A 23033-nucleotide genomic window follows, 5' to 3' on the forward strand; every position below is an offset into this window, starting at 1 on the left:
AGTATAAAAGTGAGGCTGTGGCAGATTTCGCTGGCTTCCTCGGAGCCCACTTGCCTCTCAAATCTGTGCTGTTAGAAACATTTATCCAATATTTTCTTTCATACAGCATGGCTACATCGAGTTCAGTGGTGAGTTTAGTTGTTGGGGGAGGTAATATATTTTATTTGTTTGCAATTGAATGTACAGATGAAATTTTCCTATCTGAAAGCACGAGAGAGCTGGATTTCCCGGGACGGCTCAAGATGTCGGGCGAACATGACCCAAGTATTCGGAAAATATGTTTCATTCAATTCAACCGTACTAATGAAATATAGTCAAACCCACGTATGCTTGTTTCACAGTATTTAATGGAGACCGCGGTGATACGTTTGATTTAGAAAACAGATTTTGATACCGCAATAAATCGGTGTCGCAAGGCCATAAAAGCCAAAATGACTGATTTCTGAAACATGGTTTGACTAAGTTAGTATTCACGAAGTGTATGTTTAAACACCGTTCAGGCAGTACAGTGATTTGTTTGGGTAGGTAGTATACTCTATAGCTTTGATATTCCTGGCTGATACCAAGTAGAGCAAGTCGTGTCTATATTCACGTGCGACAGGTGCACGAACCTGGCCAATCGTAGTCAACAATACTGCACTACAGCTGATCATATCACAAAGGAAATATGGTTTTTAAAACCATTGAGGTTGAGTTGGTCACAAGCTGTTTTGTGTTTTAAAAAAACCCAAATAACAACTGGGTACCAATTGTCTATTTACCAATAAAGATAATCAAATAAACAAAGCCAACAGAACATGTGCATTTAAATTCTCATTTGTTTTGTTTTTGAAAAAAAAGCTTTGGAAGGGCTAGCTGTAGCCACATTTGTTCGAGGCGAGTATAAATCTTGAGCGACTAGTTTTTTTCCTGAATCAAGTTATTTTGATATGTTTACATAAAGCACTAGAAATGTGCCGTGGACAGTGTGAGTTTGAGCAATGGTGTCGCTCGCTGTTTTACTCCCCATTTTATTAATGACAGTATGTGAATTTGTAAATCTTCTAATCTTCGTTCCTTTGATGGTTGTTCTCTAAACACTGAACAAGAAACCTCCCTTTCCAAATCTAATGAACATTTCACTAGTATGTAACATCATGTCCCCAGGCATTGTGATATGGCGGAAATATTGCAGATGTACAGTTAAATATTAACTCACTCACTCATGTCACTGGCTATATTGATGAAAACTCTTCATTAAAAAAAAATAAGTAGCTGTTGAACTAGATCATATTGGAAGAAAAACAAACATTCTGTGTGAGGTCAGTAACATGTGAAATGGTGTTGTGGCACGTTCTTGAAAGGGAGCATGGCCTCGTATCAGCCTCTAAAGATAAAGTCAGAATGGCCCCACAACAAAAAATCAAAATGACAAAGGTCACTTTTTTGTGAGAATTATTAATTACAGTATATATAGGGGCGGTGGGGTAGCCTTTATACTCGTCACTCCAAACCAGTGTTCAATTCCCCAAATGGGTACAATGTGTGAAGCCCATTCTTGGTGTCCCATACTGTGTTATTGTTGGAATATTGCTAAAAGCGGCGTAAAATTAAACTCATTCACACAACGTGAAGACTTCCTGTGTAAAGCAGAACAGATGTCCGCTAAGTTCCACACTGAGTACTGGCTCAAGGTCCATCAAATGAGATTCCCCACATGGGTACAACGTTTGAAGCCCATTTCTGGTGTCTCCCATCGTGATATTGCTGGAATATTGCTAAAAGTGGTGTAAAACCATACTCACTCACTCCATTAAATGAACATGGGGGTGATAATGAATCATGTTGTAGTCAAAGGGAGATCCATCAAGCAGTCACATATCTGTAGTCCTGATGGGCTTAACTCTTGGGATATTACAGAGTGCAAATTCTAATTTATCTAGTTTGCTCAGCACAAAATAAAATTTATTAAATATATACTGGATAAAAACATGTTTCATTTTATTCAAAAGACCTCCACATGGGTACAATATGTGAAACCCAATTCTGGTGTCCTCCACCGTGATATTGTTGGAATGATGCTAAAAGCAGCATTAAACCCTAATCACTCACTCACTCCCTCAAGAATGTCAGAACATCGGTGATATATTCTTTGTAGGATGTGTGTTTGATCATTATTGCACTCGGACTGATTTGTGGCTGGTAGGACAAAAACAAGACCCACATGCAAAAAGAATCGTGACTGAGGATCAAAGAAACTCCCATTCAAAATATTTGGTGAACTAATGTCCACCTGGAAAGATTTCTGCCCATGACGCCCATTTTTTTATCATTTTATGCCTAAGAATAGATGGGTTTTTTATGAAAAGCCTAACCCAAACCCAAACCCTAAACCCTCAAAATAATAAAGAGAATACATTTCAAGCAGGGGTTACAGGTGGAACTCCTACCCTCAACCCTATCTGCATGTGCACAGATACGTGGGGTGGGTGGGTGTTATTCATTTTCCATTATATTTACGGATCAAAAACAGTCATGAAAACTTGTTTCTTTTTGTATTTGCACAGTCAAAATTACATCATCAAATGGAATGTGTAAACCTTTTTGCTTTTCTGTGTATGACTACCGATGAACATAATTGATTGTGACAAATATGACGATCTGTTGCAGTACAATCAAACTCGGAGGTTGAATGTTTGTTGAAAGCCAATAGTGATCTTCTGTTCAATATTCGACTCTTGTCCCATTCATCATGATTGCACGGGACCAGCCATAAATTTATGTGACTTTTATTAGGTTAAATTTTGAATGATGGGTACAGATATGGAAACTACTACAAACTGAGCAGGGCATGCAACAATTCCTTGTCATAATATTTTGACTGTAGTATATATTGGTAAATGGTGTTACTGACACCAACTGTACATGCAAATCTAATCTGCATGTTAAGAGTTATTATACTGTATGGTCATGCGCCATCAGTTCACAGTCATATATAAAGGGGAGATTATCACTGTTTCCATCAATTTTTATAGGAAACCTAACTTGTGAATGAATTTTAGTGTAATTTTTAGGTTAAACAATACAAATAATGATGAAATGTTAGACCCAGTGCCCTGGAACATATACATTTACAAAACATAAACTGGTACATCGGTAGTCCTAACCCCTGCTGTTTTTATTGCAGAGCCAGCTCTATAAAACTGTAGTAGAAGATGTAATCACCAATGTAAAGGAAGCCTTCCTCGACGAGGGAGTAGATGAACAGGTGCTCACAGAGTTAAGACAGGTGAGTCTCCGTTCCACACAGCTGTGTATAAAGTACCTGTAATTATGGGTCATTTCATAGATTGGGGGTGGGGTAGCCTAGTTGTTATAGCGTGGTGGTTAGATCTGGGTTCGATTCTCCACATGGGTTCAATGTGTGGAGTCCATTTCTTGTGTCCTCTGCTGTGATATTGCTGGAATATTGCTAAAAGCAGCATAAAACTAAACTCACTTGTGGATTAGTTGGTCAAAGTCTAGGGATGCCTCGATACATCGATGCATCAATAGTTTTTCTAAGACGATATAATTATCCATACATTCAAAACTGTATCGATATTTAGTTTTGAAAGTTATCGGTTTAAATATGTTTATGTATCGTTTACATTTTGCAATTGTATCATGTTTTTTGATGTTGTGAGAGTTATAAATGATTATTTTTCATGCACAAAGATGGGAAATTAGAACTTTTTAATCTGTGAGAATAAATAATGTTGATCTTTTCATGGACAATTATAAAATATGAAATATTAATGTTCAAAATGTAACTAAATTTACGCAATAAAGCTGCGAAAATAGGTATCATAATACATATTGAATCGTGACATGGGTATCGTGATACGTATCAATTCATGAAACTTACATATTATGACATCCCTATCAAAGTCAGATTTGGTTGATTGCTCGTAATCTTGCCTGGACAATGTACATTGTAGGTCGTTGCTCATGTCAATTTCTGTAGCAGTATCGGGGCGGTGGGGTAGCCTAGTGGTTAAGGCGTTGCTCGTCATGCCGAAGACCTGGTTCGATTCCCCACATGGGTACAATGTGTTAAGCCCATTTCTGTTGTTCCCCGCCGTAATATTGCTGGAATATTGCTAAAAGCGGCATAAAAACAAACTCAATCGCTCACTGTAGAAGTATTGTTTATCTGCAGACATTGTGTAGCTGGAAGTGCAGTGTGGTAGGCTTGAGGTTAAAGCTTATCAGTTACATTTCTGATGTAAAACTATACCCAGTCGTACAGCTGAAATATATTGTGGACCGTGACATTGAAAAACAAGAATCACAAAGATGTTTTTAAATTGACAATAAAAAAGCTGATTTCCTGTGAACCAAGATAAACCAACCCTTTAAAACTTTCTCTGATCCTGTTCTGCTACAGCTATGGGACACCAAGTTGACATCCTCCAAGGCTCTAGATGCACAGACTGCAGACCAAGACATGCTTCCAAAAATATATGTACCACATCAGCAGCCACAAGGTAAGCAAAGTATAATGGAACAGGGGGCAGTATGCCAAACTGTTGTAAAGATTGGTTCTTCAGAAAAAAAAAAGTTCAGTTCTTCTGAAAAATGGTGGGGGACTTGGTTAGCTAATGCTCAGCAATTTGATCATCAATTGAATTCCTGATACCAAGGTTCCCCAGTTTGCTGGAACCATATCATGGGTTTCATTAAAGCAGTATATGTCCCACAATGACATCAAGTTGATGTGCCATGATATGACCAAATTACTACTCAACCTAAGATTGTCCACAGAAATAGTTGTGAAATTTATTTAGATACTGGAATTGTCTTCTTTTTCTTTATGTTGACATAAGCATATACTATTAAATCAGCATGATCAGGCACTTAATCGCCAGCAGTTAAAAGCCATGCCATTTTATACTTGTCAGAGGGGTACACAAAGTACGTAAACCTAGACTACTCGTATTAAGACTTGTCATTTCAGTGGAGGCGACGGCACCGGCCCTCGCATATTTGCGAGGATTAAAGATTTTTAAATATATGTAAAAATTTGAGATGACCTCTGACTCGAAATGCTTCACAGTACAATACATCATGACAAGACCAGACACTCCGATGCACCCCACCCGACGTCTGTGCTCGATCACTACACTACCATCGCATGCAATCGATTAATACTTAATGTAAACATAATCATGGATGATTGGCCTATCAAGCACCACTCATGACACCTGCCAATTCTTTTTGTTATTTCTGCAAGTCGATTGAAACGCAATTTTGACTTTCAACTCAACAATCTTGACACAAATGGATGACGATATGTCCGCACTAAACGGGGTGTGTGGTCGAAGCAAGCCCTCTGGTTGGTTGATGCTTGTTAAGGAGACATTTAAAATTAATGCTTTCTTTTGAGAAGCCATTGCTGGAAAAACAGCTCTTAATTTCCAAGTCAAGCAGTAATTGAAAGAAGAACTCCCGCAAATTTATGTAGAAAGTGCAGATTTACAAGCGTTGACCATCCAGAGGGTTTGCTTCGACCACACCCCTGTAGTATGCGGACAGTTCATCATCCATTTGTGTCAAGATCGTTTAGTTGGGAGTCAAAATCGTGTTTCAATGGACTTTAACAAAGAATTTGTATGTTTAGCTCAAAAGCGGACCGATGAATTGCAATCTAACTCAAAACTAATAAACATATAATACTCAATGAAAGCTGATCATTTCAAAATATCAGACCACTTTGTGTCAAGATTATGTCCTAAAATTAAAAAGTTGTTTGACAAACTATCATTAAAATATTGATACAGTTCACTATTTGTTTCGAGGAGGAGTGCAGAGAAAGGACAGCCAGGTGTTAGAAACAATGCACAAGTGCCGACAAAGTTATTGACATTAACCTGTGCTGCTGTCTCCATCCTTTCTCGCACACCGGAGTTGGTCTGCACTCCTCCCTCGTAACATTATGATTTAATGATAGTTTGTTAAACAACTTTTTATTTTTAGGACATAAATTCTGCAAACACCTCTAGAGTTGGTCTGACATTTTTCATTATGATCGTATTTTATGTTTATGAGTTTTTTAGAGATCCTTTAATAAACAGACTAGGTGTCATGAGAGGTGTTCGATAGACCAATCATCCATGATTATGTTTACATTAAGTATTAATCGATTGCATGTGATGGTAGCGTAGCCATCGACAAACAGTTGGGTGGGGTGCTTCGAAGTGTCCGGCCTTGTCATGATGTATTGTACTGTGAAGCATTTCGAGTTAGGGGTCATCTCGAATTTTTATATATATTTTTTTAATCTTTGATCCTCGCAAAGACACAAGGGCCTGTGGGCCACAATGGCTCAGATCGCTGACTTTGCAGTGTGTTGGTGATAATGTGCCTGACTCTGAAAGTGTGAGTTTGAATCTCACATGGGACTCAGCCTAAAAAAGGATTAGAATCTGTTCTTTACTGAGAAAGGTTAATGCCAAATATAATTTATCATCGAAAACTGGCTCCCACAGTAGATATCGCTTGTGTGAGATCAAGCGATATCTACATTGTAGATATCGCAACAAGTGAGCTGTCATAATGCTACTACATCATCAGTTAATAGCCTCACAATGCTTTGACATCACAAAGAACACAGCTGACAATGCTATTACATCACAAAGCTGATAACATCACAATGCTATGATGTCATAAAGCTGATGTCACAATGCTATGGCCTCACTGACTGTAGCTATGGTAACTGTATATGTATATTTCAGTAATGTTGACTGTAGCTATGGTAACTGTCCATGTATATTTCAGTAATGGTGACTGTAGCTATGGTAAGTGTCCATGTATATTTCAGTAATGGTGACTGGCACGACGGCGGTGCCACAGGCCATCCCGGTCCCTATCCAGATAGCAGCAGGAACAGGACAGGACATGGTGAGTTGGCGTTAACTTCTTCCTAGTCCAGCTCAGAGAGACCACTCATGTAATGTCTATTTACACTGTAACCCTTGTAGATTTGTGAAATATGACAGGTTTCTTGTGGTCGCTTCACTTTGCCATACAGGTGTCCGGTGCCGATATTAACAAATATGCTGGTATTATATCTGCAATATAACTGATAACATAATCGGTCGTAGATAAACTGGAAGAAAAGAAATACAGGGTTCCATGTTATTGGTTATTAGATAACTACACACACTGGTCAATTTTGAAAAATAAATTGAACCCAGCACAAAAGGTTCCTGTTATCCAGTATTTAGTATCCTGATTGATTGATTATAGTACCTGTGGTATTACGGGTCATGTGACATGTTCCACGCCTAGAAATCATTTTGTATGTGCTGTCTGGTTGAACATGCCTCAGACTGATGAAGTGTATGATTGTGTTAAACAGCTGCTTGCTTGTCGTCCAGCTTTGTCTGTTCCATACCCATTCTGTCTAGCTTTAATACATTTGTGCTTGTTGTGTATTCTGTGCTCATGCAATATCCTGCTATTGAATAATAAAATATACCCCTTTCAGCTAATACAATATACAGCCAAGTTGGAAATCCATTGGTGGCTATATATTGCTACATGTTGTGGATGATATGAATATCACAACAAGACCAATCACACTATTGATGCTTACTGCTGGGACCTCACTGTACCAGTACATTTACTCTCTTACATCAATATGTTTCTTTAGTTACGACAGTTTAGTTCAGATATAAATGTATACTACCCAAAAGAGGTTAAACAACACCTAACTGTAGTTACTGTCATGGCCATGACCATAACTTAAGTCATATGAAGAGTTTTGATGTTCTTTTACTCTTTTGAGTAGTATACTGTAAAATAATGGACCCAGTTGTTGATGTTCTGTAATTTGCTGTGCAGAGTTGCCTCCCATTGAGCATTTCAAAAGTCAATGATTGTGAGTTTGAATCCTTTTTAGGTTTGAGAGCATCATGTCTGTGCCTTTGCCATAATGTTATTTTATGTGCTTTTCTTAGTTGAGCTTATTAGCCCTAACATAATTGTAATGGATGAAGGCTTCATGTTGTGGCTGTGATCAGTCTCATATGGACAAGTGTTTCACACAATCAGAACATCATATATCAAGAAGCATGGATGTTCTACTTCTGAAGCCCATGGTTTAACACTTTGTATACACCAAGTGCATGACACACAGGATTCCATTAAGGATCAGAGGCCGTAGCCCAATAGCGACTGGCTAGATATTCAGGCCAGTGTGATAATTACAGTTTTAGTTTGTAAACATGCCAAATATCTTTACTAACTTGGCCTGTAAAAGTGTTAAAGGTTGTATTACTTAGTTTCACATTATAAACATTGAATTAAATGTTAAGAATTAACAAAATATGTCTTTAAAAATCACTGAAAACATGCTTTTCATATTTCTCTTATGTTTCTGTTTGCCTGTCACAGGCATCATGTTTAATGGTGAGATGAAGTGGAAGTGAGTTAAAAGTCACTTACATAGACATTACCTAGTTATACAGAGATGCCAACCTCTACGATTTTATCGTAGTCACTACGAATTTTAGCCTCAAACTACTCCAATATGATTGCACTAGAAATTCTACGAAATTTGAAGAAAATTCATTAGAGTTCGGATATGTAGACAAAAACATATATTTTTGTCGATTAAATAAATTTTCACAAAAAATAGACAAGAAGAAATGTAATACTGATAATGTGGAAATCTGCTGTTGGAGGTATGTGAAATCTGCTGTTGGAGGTGTGTGAAATTAAAGCTTCGCTCTTCGTTAGTCTCGTTTTCTTTTTCAGAATCCATCATGATTTAGTATTTAGTTGACTACTACTTTTATGGTCAAACTACAAATTTTGATCCTTGAAACTACTATTTGCAACACTTTGGGGTTGGCATCTCTGGTTATAATGCCCCTTGAACTTATGAATTACTTCTCAGCCTGATGGATCAGTGTGCAATCAGAATATTGTATCCTCCTCATCCTGGGGAGTATAAACCCAACTTGTCTGGGAGGTCCTTGGTAATTGCATTCACTGCCTTTTACCGGGTGCCTTTCATTTTAGTTGAACAAAGTATTGAACAAAGTAACTTTGAGACGCTACATTTAAAGCCTAGTACCATGCTGGTGTGTTACCATAGGATTGATAAAGATGCATTCAGCCTTTGTTATGTTGCAGCTAAAGAGAATTTCGATTAGACCCCAAGTGAGTTTCAGTTTGACCTGCTCCCCTTTCTTCAACTGCACAGAACTCTCCACTAATCAGTGCACCAGGCTGATCAAAGAAACTTATGAAAATATAATGTGAACATGAAAAGCATCCTCTTCTTTTGAATGAACTGCATGTGGTCAGGGTATATTTCATCTTTAGAGCTGATGAGGTACCGACAAACTGATAGAGAGGGGTTGGTGCCCAAGAGAAAATAATATTCTCTGGATCGCAAGGGGAAAATGTTCAGATTCCCTAATACTCCTTCAGAGTATGCTGATAGATATTTCCCACACAACACCACCCCATGCACTCCAGGAACTTTAAAGGGACCAGTCATTGTATCAAATTGTCAACTTTGACTTTTCCCCCACATTTTGTAAGTTTGGTAGCCATCTTGGATTTAGCCTCGTTCTGAGTTTTAGCTACCAAACCGACATGGCCATCATACCTTTTTGATATGTGGAGTCCATAACCACTTACAAAAAAATAAGTGTTTGATCACTAAGAGTGGTACTGAAGAAATTGTCTGGCCCATGGCTTAGTAAATGAATTGACTGCCCTTAAGATTGTGTGATAGTGGGATCGTTTTGTTCTTAGTTGTTAGCTTGGATATATTTATTTTGAAGATATCTTGACCGCCCTGCGTACCCTGGAGATGATTACATCCATGCACTGGATTTCCCAATACCAGCAGTTCATGATTCTGAGAATGATGCTTTTGGTTCTTTAGAATTTTGTATTCATATGTTTCTTGTAGAGGCTGACTTCTTTCTTTTTCTTTCACTCTCCCAAACCATTAATGAATTTGAGGGCCAGTAGTATTTAACAATGTTTTGAGTTTACATTAATAAATATTGTATGAGCTAACCGTTCACACTGAAAACACTGTCATCTTTGACAGATGTACTGATGATTCATGCATGGTTTTGTCTAACATGTGGTCTTACAGCTATCTTTCATTTTCTTTACACTCCGACTGCTTTGCAACCAGATAGCCGAAATATCTGCCACTATGAGGCTATGGACGTTTTTTCCGTAATCAATATACAGGGTTTTACGCGATACAGAAATGTAAGTCAAGTATGCACAAATGTTTAAATGGACACCGAAAACAATGTATTGCATCCTGGGAGACAAGAAAAATAGAGGTCCTGTAATCAAAGAAATTAAAGCTACACCATTTAGAGGGTCCTCATATTTCAAGCAAGGATTCTTGAAATTAGTGATTGGAAGTCCTCGGAAGCCCTAGTTAGGTAGGTTATGGTGGAACCTGAATATACAGAGATAAGGAAATGATAACTTGTTGAACTGTGTGCAAAGAATTTTACAAATACATGGCAGGTGAGGTCCAGAGCCTCCAAACTATACTACTTTGTCCTGTGTAATATTTTGGTGTCTGTACTCTTCTCAGTAGATCTAACTTCAGAAATGGAAATGGTACTTTTCCTTTTGCCTGACGCACTTTGCTTTAATTTAAAGTTGTTATCCTGAAGACCTTTCAGCTTGAATGTTAGCATAGTCCTTTGGATCTATCTGGATGTGAAAGCAGAACAGCATTCATTTTTGTGTGTATCTGTGGTCATCCATTAAAACTGGTGAACAGAGACTGAATTTTAGATGTTTGCAAGACTATACACTTGCACCTGAATCTGACTATTAAGATGCACCATTGGATATTGACTTTAAATCATTTTCTTCAATTTCAGTTTGTGTCCACATGAATTAGTCTGGTGGTGGGTTAGCTAAAGGTTAAATCGTTCACTTGTCACATCAATGATGGGGTTTGATTCCCCACATGGGTACAATGGGTGGAGCCTTTTTCTGGTGTCCCCCACCCTGTTATTGCTGAAATATTGCTAAAACTGGCATAAATCTGAACTCACACACCTGTGAAGGTCTTGGTTAGAATGTACCTTCAGTAACCCATGCTTGTCGTAAGAGGTGACTAACGGGATCAGGTGGTCAGGCTCGCTGGCTTGGTTGACACATGTCATCGGTGCGGCGTAAAACTCAACTCACTCACTCGCTCACTGTGTGCCTGTAGATTGTGTTACCATTGTATTTGTGTGACTGTAGTTGGCTTTGTGTGAGCATTGCGTCCCTGTGTTGTCGTAGAATGTGTTATTATTGAGTCCTAGTGTAACCTTGGTAACAGTAGTTGTTGGCACCAGGTCCCTGTTATATAGTAGATTGTGACTCTGTTCCATTCCACAGTACAGTCAAATCCCGATGAGTCGAATGCCGGTGTCTCGAATATTATGCATAACTCGAAGTACCTGTCGGTCCCGACCATTCCCTGTTATAGTTGTCATCATTTGAATACTGGTTACACGAATTTGTCTCATAAATACACACGATGACTCGAGAAGGAAATTTGGTCCCATGAGATTCAAACAACAGCAATCTTGTATACATAAGCCAAAGTCAGTCAATGAGAAGTTGATTGGTGTAGCAAACTGATCCAATTAACAAACCAGCGTGGCTCACACCTTTCCAAAATTGACGGGTGAGTGCAAGAGGCAGATTGTGCTAATCAGACTGGAACTGATAAGGTGCCCCTATTAGTGATAGGGAAATCATTAGGTAAACAAATGCTTAGGTGGAGGAATTAGGACTGGATGATCTTTTTTCTACCCTCATAGACATACCTATGTCTCGAATACATCGAAAAGTCGAATGTATTACTTGGTCCCCAGCGATTCGACTCATCGGGATTGGACTGTACTTTATATTCAATCTTTATGGATCAGCAGTTAGTATTCATTCCCAGTGTCTTTGTAATTTGTGTTGCCAACATCTAACCCTGACTTGTGTTATAGATCTTCTTTACAGCATCTTCGTTGTTCAAGGTCAAGGTAGCCGTGATGTGATACACTGTGAGCGGTACTACCAGTGGCTAATCCAACTTCATGTTGTGTTCCCAGGGTGCAGCAGCTACAGCTACCATGGCTCTGCCGCAGGGTCTGTTCCATCACCAACTAGCAGCTCTCAACTCAGCTGGAAACACCATCCTACATACAGGTAAACAGCTCAACAACACTGTGCAGAGCTCAGAAACTTCTTTGAACCAGGGCTGGTAATGAACTGTTGAACAGAGTTATGCAGTTGGCAAGAAAACTATGGTTTGTTATTCCCCGCACTCACACTGGTTGTGCAGACAGTTTATTTCATGGTTAGAATTGGTCATCAGCAACCCATGCTTGTCGTAAGAGGTGACGTGAGGTGAAATGGGGTTTTACGTCGTACTTGAGAATATTTCGCTCATATGACGACGTGCATGCGTGTGGATGTGTATGTGCGGCTGCTTGTACTAGTCCAGACTTAAGCTGGTTTTATAGTGCTAGCCCACTGAGATACCATGCCGCAGTGAAGCATGAATACCCCACTCAGACACATTATACTGACTCCGAGCCGACCAAGTCCTTGTTGTACCCATTAATGCCGAGCGTCAGGCAGGGACCAACAAGTACCATATTTTAACGTCTTGTGGTATGACGCGGTCGGGATCGAACCCGCGACCTTCCGCTCTCTGGGCGGACGCTCTAACCACTACACCACGGAACTCATGCTTGCCAACTAATGGGATCGGATTGTCAGACTCACTGATTTTGTTGACTTGATATTGTATCCCAATTAGATTGAGGCTCATGCTCTTCATCACTGGATTGTCAGGTCCAGACACGATTATTTAGACCATAATATCGCTGGAATATTGCTGAGAGCAACGTTAAACAATAAACAAAGTTTTTCATGGTTACATTCATTCTGTGAATAAGGTGATGTGGAGTAACCTAGTGGTTAAACAATAAACCGGGTTTGATTACCCCATGGGCACAATGTGTGAAGCCCATTTCTGGTGTTCCCTGCCGTGATGTTGCTGGAATATTGCTAAAAGCGGCGTAAAACCAAACTCAGTCAGTCAATCTGTGAATAAGGTGAGACTCTGGTATTGGGGTATTTGCAACATTAGCCCATATCACCACATCTACTTGTTTGGCAGGGTCTTGTGCAGTGATGACTTGTGGGAGCGGTGGGGTAGCCTAATGGCTCGTCACGCCAAAGACCTAGGTTCGAATCCCCACATGGGCACAAAGTGTGAAGCCCATTTCTGGTGTCCCCCGCCGTGATGTTGCTGAAATATTGCTAAAAGCGGCGTAAAACCAAAACTCAGTCAGTCAGTCAGTGATGACTTGTGACATGTCAGATGGGAGCATTTCACCAATTCATATGATTAGACTTTTCTCATATTCTCAAACAGACTTGCTTATTTGGCTTATTCGTGCCGAGAAGACTATGGGCGATTATTTTGTGATATATATTTAAAATATATGCTGCCATGACTATGACAACGAGGATCTAATTTTTGAATTGTTTGTGAAAATATTACTGTTATAACTTGGGCATGTTTAGGAAAGATGTCTGCCCGTACCCCACGTTTTTTTATTATCATTCTATGCCTAAGAATAAGTTTTTTAATAAAATGCCTATCCCTAACCCTAACACTAACCCAAAATCTAACCTAAACCCAAACCCCTTGAAATAATCCTAATGAATAGAATACATTTCAAGCAGGGGTTACAGGCGGAACTCTTGCCCATGTTTATTTTTTATTATTATTTTTTTATTCCACTTTTTTTTTTGTACAGCAAATCATATATGTCATAATATGTCATTTAACATATGTTTCATTGAAAACAAACTGCTAATGGCAACTGGACCAATGTCATATATCGAGAAACAAAGTTTCATTGAAAAGGGTATTTGAATAGAATGGTTCAAGCAAAATGCTTATGGCAACTGGACCAATGTCATATATCAAGAAACAAAGTTTCATCGAAAAGGGTAATTGAATAGAATGGTTCAAACAAACAGCTTATGGCAACTGGACCAAAATTTAACAAATTTGTTGTAATGACAGTTTGAGTAAGCTATTGCTTTTGTAATGTTATTGTAATTTGTTAACTCCCTCTCGATCGAAGCAAAGGAAAGTTTTCCTCGTTTGAGATAAACTTTGAAAATTGGGTTATTTATTACGAGACAGATTACGTTTAACGGGTCATTTCATTTTGAAGGTAAAGCCCAACAGAGTTGTTTCTTTAGTAAACTGTATATTGATTTCCGCCTTGCTGTTTATCCAGTTTGGACTTCAATCCAGACTGAGTTCACAATTTCACAATTCCATAAAACATGACTAATATCTGCTATGAACTTATCAGAAGTTGTACAAACAGGACAGTTTAAGTATCCAATCTTAAATAAATATTTTCCAACTGGAAGGATTCGGTTAATAATTCTTTATTGAAACCACCGTAATTGAACACTATCAATTGATCGAAAACGAATTTCATTAATATTCCTCCATTCCATATCTGTATATTGTTTTTCTATATCTTCCTCCCATTGTTGATTGGCTGAAGTCTTCTGAAACTTGGATCCTAATAAAACATTATATTTGAATTAACAACAAAATGTATACTTTAATATGTATTTTGCAAATGGCGACCGGGCAGGATTATCACTTCTTGTTTGTGGATTTATTGCGTGTAAATAGGTACGTACGAAACTTAATAATGACTAAGGGCAAAATATTTTTTGAAATAACAACAAAATGTATACTTTTATATGTATTTTATTTATCATGTATAAGAAAGTGGCTGTAATCGTCGTAAACATCCACTGCTGTACCGCTAACCTGTAAGATCGTCCTGCCCGGGCACTGACGACCTGAAAAATACTTTCAAGAAATTATATCTCATAGATAAGACGACCCCCTTCTAGAGACTGCTTTTTTTTCCCCTCAAAATTCGGCTTATCTACGGTAATATACGGTAGTAATATTTTGAGCCCTTTTGGCTATTCAGGAGCAAACGAATATTAAATGGTAACACTGGTGCTGTTAATGGGTCAGTATCATCAGAATCAAGCTCATTTAAATATTCATTCAAGACATTTTTTACCCTGTAAAAAGTTAAATAATTACAGGAGATATTGTACTTATTTTTTAAATAGAGGTATGAAAGAATTTGGCAATCCTGATCTATCAAATCGTTGATATATTTTACTCCGGCTTCATCCCATTGTTTAATAAATATACATATTTTATCAATCTTAACATTATCATTATACCATATAAACTGTGAGTATGCATCCTTTTGTGTTTTCTAATGTTTGTTCAGGAATAGAGCCCAGGATGATAAAACATATCCCCAGAAGGGATTTCTTATGTTGTTAATGATATTATCTCTTATATAGATTGCATCCATTTCTAAAATATTACTAGAAACTAACGGGATCAGGTGGTCAGGCTTGCTGACTTGGTTGACACATGTCATCGGTTCCCAATTGCGCAGATTGATGTTCATGCTGTTGATCACTACAATGCCTGGTCCAGACTCAATTATTTACAGACCGCTGCCATATAGCTGGAATATTGCTGAGTGCAGCGTAAAACTAAACTAACTCACTGTGGTGTCCCCCTGCTGTGATATTGCAGGAATATTGCTAAAGACAGCGTAAAAGTTATATATCGCATACACTGTATTACTGTCCAGAAATTACCACACAAATGTATTCAAGTATATCGATTAACAAGCATTACAGAACTTCATGATAATTTCACTATGTGGCACGTTTCGTGTTGTATCCTAGGTAACGGGCAGTACATCCAGGTGTTATCGCAGCATCTCCAGCAGGCTCCTCAAGCCACAGCCATCACCACGATCCCCCATCAAACCATAATTCAGAGTGGGCAAATGCAAGGCCAGGTCCCAGGAATGACCAACATACAGAATGTTCAGATTGCGCCAGGACAGCAGATACGAGCACAGAATCCAGTAAGTTGTCATCGCTACTGCTTGTGTACAGGTTCGTCTTGCCTATTTCAAGACTACTTAACATATCCAATGTATGACCATGGGACGGTAGGTGCCAGAAACATAAGAGAAGTGGTAAAAAAGAACTGTAATTTTTGTAACAACCAGTTAGGGACAGTGGGGTGGTTAAAGCGTTCGCTCGTCCCGCTGAAGACCCGGGTTCGATTCCCCACGTAGGTACAATGTGTGAAGACCATTTCTGGTGTTCTCCGCCCGGATATTGCTTGAATATTGCTAAAAGCGGCGTAAAACTTAACTCACTCACTCACTGTAACAGCCAGTTAACTACCTGTGTTTCCTTAATCAGCAGATGTTCATATGTTTTATGGTCACCATTGTCAATAATTTTATTTTCAGTGACCAAATTGATTCCCTCTTTATATTTACCTAATATTCTGACTATCAAAAGTATTTTCTAAACTCAATTACCCATCAGGGAGAAAACGCGTGAACAGCTGATTATAATGTTGTCTGTCTTTTCGCAGCAAGTGCACATATTCTTCCTCTCTATGTATGAAATATTGTCTGGCATTCAGTCCGTGAATACCATTGAACTTGGTCAAGCCTTGTGATGATTTATTATAGTGGAGCAGACTTCATGATGATGTGGCTGTGTCTAGAAGTAGAACCAAGACATTATGCCAAATACATGTGTATTTCAGAATGGCCAGGGGATGGTTCAACTGGACGGTGCTGGTGACACAAGTTCGTCTGAAGATGATGAATACAACGATGATGACGACAATGATGACAATGATGATGAAAACAATGAAGAGGAAGAGCAGGGGGAGGAAGAGGTATGTTGTCACTCGACCATCAGGTAGTTAAGGAAGTGCTTCTATCTTTTCTTTGACCTAGCTGCATGACCTACTTATTTCATATCAGAGTTGCATCCCTTGGGCACCTACTTGATATCAGAGTTGCATCCCTTGGGCACCTACTTACTTGATATCAGAGTTGCATCCCTTGTGCACCTACTTACTTGATATCAGAGTTGCATCCCTTGGGCACATACTTACTTGATATAAGAGTTGCATCCCTTGGGCACATACTTACTTGATATCAGACAAGTGCGTAGCAAGCCTATTTTTTCGTGTAACCCGATAGGTTGCAAGCTTTAAATGTAGATAGTATTGAGGGCTTGCCCAACCTTTTAGCAAAAATCATGTGTAAGCCCGGACTTTTTTCTATAACGTTAGCTACGCCCCTGTCAGAGTTGCATCCCTTGGGCACACCAAATATCTGTAATAGTGAGTTGGAATCTTCATTTGTTTGGATTATGTTACTAGGTTTATCAGCTTGATACCAATCTCTTTGATGTCTCCAAAGTTGTAAATATTTGACAGCTGCATCACTTCTGGCTTACCTCCCTTGAGCATACCAGGATCCTTTGATAGTAAATTATCACACAGATTTCACCGTTTCATTGTTTATCAAAGAGATAACTATAATTTTAGAATATTTACTGAACACATAAGACCTGAAACATTGTTGAGGTTTCTCACACATCAAGCTTTTCAAGCTCATTGCAATGATGTGACTAAACTGTTGTTCAAAGCAGTGTTAAAACATACTTATTGCTCCCCAACTCACTTTCCATGTCTTGGCCATATACCTGGCTTGGCATGAGACCTGACAGCTTTTGTTGTGTTGTTGATGTTTCTGTCCAACTGCGACCGCCTCCGTGGTGTAGTGGTTAGAGCGTCCGCCCGGAGAGCGGAAGGTAGCTGGTTCGATCCCTGACCGCGTCATACCAAAAGACGTTAAAATATGGTACGGCATTAATGAGGACTCGAGTCAGTATAATGTGTCTGAGTGGGGTATTCATGCTTCGATGCGGCATGGTATCTCAGGGGGCTAGCACTATAAAACCAGCTTAAGTCTGGGCTAGTACAAGCAGCCGCACATACACATACACACGCATACACGTCATATGAGCGAAATATTCTCAAGCACGACATTAAACCCAATTTCACCTCACCTCACCTCTGTCCAACTGCAGGAACCATTGAACTCTGAAGATGACGTGAGTGAGCAGGACCCAGACGAGTTGTTTGATACAGACAATGTGGTTGTCTGTCAGTATGACAAGGTAAGTCAGCATAAAAATGCTATTTTAGTAAGGCCAGGGGCCATGGGGTAGCCTAGTGGTTAAAGTGTTCGCTCGTCACGCCGAAAGCCCAGGTTCGATTCTCCACATGGGTACAGTGTGTGAAGCCCATTTCTGGTGTCCCCTGCCATGATGTTGCTGGAATATTGCTAAAAGCATTATAGAACCTGTTGAGTCGCCTCTTACGACAAGCATGGGTTGCTGAAGACAAATTCTAACCCTGATCTTCACAGGTTATTGGTCATTGAAATATCCCTATGACATATCTATATATTTTTTCCAGATATTACCGATTGAGCATACATGGGGTAGACACCTGTTGAATCCTGTAATGAATCAGGGCGGTGGGATAGCCTAGTGGTTTGAGTGGTCGCTTGTCATGCCAAAGACTCGGGTTCGATTCCCCACATGGGTACAATGTGTGAAACCCATTTCTGGTGTCCCCTGCTGGAATTGCTGGAATATTGCTAAAGGGGTGGAAAACTAACTCACTCACTCACTATATTGAATCCTTCTGCCGTTTAGTTTCCATATTTCTTGTCTGTTCCAGATAAACCGCAACAAAAACAAGTGGAAGTTTCATTTAAAGGATGGCATAATGAATCTCAATGGTCGTGACTTTGTGTTCCAAAAGGCAACAGGTGATGCTGAGTGGTAGTGAGAGCCTGTGATTCCTCATCTGTACAGTGACTGTATATACAGTGTACATATCATAACCCTCACTCAGATTGGAAGTCAGTGGCTGGTGGGAGGTTGTCCGGATCTGCAATATTTCTACATGTGTTTTTGGGCCTTAAATGACACCGTGAGCTGATGTATTGACTTTACGGGACCTCATTCATTGAGTTCTGTCCCCCAGTGCTATGATCACAGCACAGATTTGATGTGATGTTACAATTAATGATTGAAGAAATATTCCGTTTGTAATGATTTTATGCCTTGATACAAACACTGATATTTTTGTACGGTGGAGTCGCCATGAGACCATGTTGGTGGTTCATTACAGGATGATGTACATACATACCGATGTTCCTGTAATTTAACTTCATGCTTAATGACATAATGATAAAACATACCTGTATCGGTGACCATGACATTGAGGTCCCAGGGTCAAGTAGGTCCCCAGTACACCAAGGTTGGTACCATTTGGGAAGAGTTGTTCCAAGAGTAGGACCCTGGAGATCCATGTCCGTGTCGTCCATGCACAGATTAGGTTCCCAAGGAATCCTCCTTTCATAGGATCCTGGGAAAGTGGAAGCCCCAGTAGACCAAGCTTTAGTACCATTTGGGGAAAGTAGGACTGGATTACTGTGTACTTGTCCATGAGCAGAATAGGTCCCTAGGGTAAAGCCTGGGGTAACTCAGTGAGAGTCAAATTGCTGTGTTGATGGTTGTGTGTCATCCAAGCTTCACAGTGTGGATGAGTGCCCTTGCAATTGACCACTGATTGCTCTGGGACAAAGTCTGTTATTTTATTTTATTTTACGATGAGTATGTATATATTTCAGAAAAAGGCTTTATGTTTTGAAGGTTTTTGAAGTAGCCAAAGGCTAAATTCAATGCATTTGATCAATTATTTTTAAAGATTGTCTTTTTCTTTTTCTTTTTTGGTAGTGTCAGCATATGTTTTTCTAATCCTTAAACTTGAATTGGCAGTGCAAATTAGTATTGATTTAAGAAAGAATAGGAAATGTTGCCTAATATGCAGTCATCAATATAGTTTTGGAAGTGTGGCATTACACATCACTCTCTCACTCTGATATGTGTTCCTTCAGTCAGATTCAAGCCTTTCACTGTACTTCTATTCTTTCAATGGGCAGACTCCATGCATGAAATCCATATTCATTTTCGGCATGTTTCCTGGTAGCTGATCTGGTGTTGTCACGATAAAAAACTAGTCCATATTATTTCCACATGGCCTGGATATCCATACTGGTGTTGTATGTTCAGCCATATGTTTGTGTGCATCGCAATGACATGTATAGTAATGACAGCATTGAACATGACTAATGTTGGTTGTCAATATCTGCAAACCTCCCTTCCATTGTACAGTAGGGACGGTGGGGTAGCCTAGTGGTTAAAGTGTTGGCTCGTCACGGCGAAGACCCGGGTTCGAATCCCCACATGGGTACAATGTGTGAAGCCCATTTCTGGTGTCCCCCGCCGTGATGTTGCTGGAATATTGCTAAAAGCAGCGTAAAACCAAACTCAGTCAGACAGTCCATTGTACAGTAGTCACATGGTAGGTCCATTGATCATGGGTCAGAATCATTCTTAGTGTGTGAGCATGGTTATTAAATCAAATTATCTGTTACATCAGAAAGGGGTTTACGGTATGACTGAACATTTGAAACCGTTATGGTTTAAATCAAAATGGTAAATGATGGGTTTGTTTGTACATAGTAAAGGTTGGGGAATGTATATTGTATTGATTTTATTTAATGAAAAGTGTCGGGAGATGAGCGTTGTCATGATCCCTTTCAGTTTGTTGTTGAATGCGTCCCTGAAGTTGTTGCACCTCGTGCAGTTTCAGGAGAGATTGTCCAAAGATGGCCATTTGTATAAAAGTTACGTGAATGTTTATGATCTGTTCGATCGCGATGAATGTATGTTGTCTATACTATGTAAATCATTCAAAATATTGCTTCTATTGTAAAGGTTCAGTGCGGTAGCCTAGTTGTTAAAGTGTTGGCTTCTCACGCTGAAGACCCAGGTTTGATTCCCCACATGGGTACAATGTGTGAAGCCCATTTCTGGTGTTACTCACTATTATTGTAAAGGCTTGTACATTAGGTATAACATCCAGATGCAGACAGTATTGTTTCTGTCAATGTTCCAAACAGGGATTGACAAGTTATTTGCATAAAAATACTACATTCTGTGAGAAGACCCTTTTTACTAGTCTCAAGCGAACTGACTATCGACCTTGCTGGTGATTAAAATTTTATCTGTTCATCTCTTCATTTTTTTAGAATCCTTGTTTTGGTTCCAAAACTGACCTTCACAAACTTGTTACTAGCTTGTTTGATGGGGAGAAACAGTCTAGTGACTTGTCACCTATCTGCTTAGGCATAATTCTTAGGTGCAGCATGTATGGTTTACTTGCTCCAGAACTGAACTCAAGCTGATCAGCATAGTTGTTGTTGCTATGTTGGAGGGAAAGGGCAGTCTGTGATGACTTGTCACTAGCACAAACATCATCCTATGATTGCAGCATGAATAGTTTACTTGCTCCAGAACTGAACTCAACGTGATCAAATGGATTGAGTTGAAGATGTTGGTTGCTTTATGATTTGCAGACCTCAACCCCTTTCAATAGGCAACCCGTAATCTATACCATCCGTGGAAAATGGCTGTTGTTTGAGCATCACAGCATTCTCTCGTAGTGATGTGGAGATCTAGGTTCTAATACGATCCTTTCATTGCAACAGCAAAACTGTAAGATCTTGTGACCTACATTACTTTGGATTATGCCAATATGCATGATATTACTGAGTCAGCACTAACCAGTCAGTCACAACATGACAGCAATGGCCTGCAGGAAGGGAATGGATGTGTAAGTCAGCCTATTGGGCACTGAAACAATTACTGGAAATTTGACAAGTTGTGAAAAAAGACTTTGCTGGGATACAGTGACAAAAAGTGGTCAGGAATGAAGCTTAGTTATGGCTTGTATTTTAGAAAACAGTGGAGGTCATCAGGCGTTATGGTTGTTTCTTGGTTTATCAGCACTGTCTCCATGCCAGTGAGTTTCAGTGTATGAAGACCTGCATTAATTTCGGTTTGTCAGGTCCAAGTTACTACTGAGTAGGTCTGCAGGTGTTGAAAAGCTTGTCATCTTTCATGTAGAGCCTGTTCCAAACCAACGCTACAACTTTGTTAAACACTTCCTATTATGGAAATTATGATTTTTTCAGAATATGATCATTGTGATGAACGGGGCCCAGAATGCTACATATGTTAGGTTCACACAGGTATTTTCATTAGAGAGGGGTGACCTAGCAGTTAAAGTGTTCGCTTGTTATGTTGAAGACTTGGGTACAATGTGTGAAGCCCATTAATGGTGTTCCCCAGCCTATAATATTGCTAAAAGTGGAGTAAAAGTGTTCTCGCTGACTCTCAATAGAAGTGTAGGTGTACATTGTCATCTGATGTAAATATTCATGATGTACATTACAGTCTGAACTTTTGTATGCATGCATGGCTCAGGCAATGTATATCACATGATATTCTTTGCTCTTGTAAATGTCTTCATTGCATTCATATTCTCAGATGTTTTTCGTCAGGGCGATGGTTTGTGTTTCTGCCTTTTGAATACCCACTTGATACTTTCCGGGTCATGACAAGCGTGTTCTCTTGGATGGCGATGTTGACGTTCATAGTTTCATTGAGGATGAGGAAGTGTAGGCTGCTTTTGCTTGATTCATCAACACACTTAACTCGTTAACATGAGTCAACTCGTATTGCTCTTTGTGACATAGTTTGGTAATATTTTTCTGTGAAGTCAAGGTACAATGTGTGAAGCCAATTTTGGTGTCCCCAGTCGTGATGTTGCTGGAATATTGCTAAAAGCGGCATAAAACAGTATTCACTCACTCACCCTGTGAAGTCAGTCCTTATTGACCAGGGTAACCTGCATAGTTCACCACAGACAAAGCTTGGCTCCAGTTTTCTACAGTAGTGCCTGAGACTTTACAAGTTTGACAATCAGAAATCATTTTATAAACCTGTCATTAACCTTCTGATAAACAAAGATATATTCAGTCAAAATATGAACAACTTGATGTTTCTTTTGGATGTGTGTTAGATTTTCAGGATCTCAAGTTAACTGTGTTGAATGTATGCCAGGCAGGGAT

The 23033-nt window shown here is 39.3% G+C and overlaps 1 protein-coding gene across 2 annotated transcripts; it reads left to right on the forward strand.

The window, feature by feature from the left end:
• Nucleotides 1–21130, forward strand: LOC124285959 (transcription initiation factor IIA subunit 1-like). Of its 2 annotated transcripts, XM_046722253.1 has the most exons (10): nt 1–128; nt 3167–3268; nt 4409–4508; nt 6842–6921; nt 9163–9189; nt 12120–12216; nt 15844–16028; nt 16730–16864; nt 18070–18159; nt 18728–21130. In XM_046722253.1, exons 1-10 carry the CDS (start codon nt 108–110, stop codon nt 18833–18835), a joined length of 945 nt encoding a protein of 314 aa, XP_046578209.1. In that variant the 5' UTR covers nt 1–107; the 3' UTR covers nt 18836–21130. The 2 variants fall into 2 exon arrangements, with proteins under 2 accessions (XP_046578209.1, XP_046578210.1); XM_046722254.1 differs by lacking the exon at nt 9163–9189.
• Nucleotides 21131–23033: the final 1903 nt, after the last annotated feature.

This window comes from Haliotis rubra, unplaced genomic scaffold (genome assembly GCF_003918875.1).
Source record: "Haliotis rubra isolate DU_JTF1 unplaced genomic scaffold, ASM391887v1 Scf371, whole genome shotgun sequence".
NCBI lineage: Eukaryota > Metazoa > Mollusca > Gastropoda > Lepetellida > Haliotidae > Haliotis > Haliotis rubra.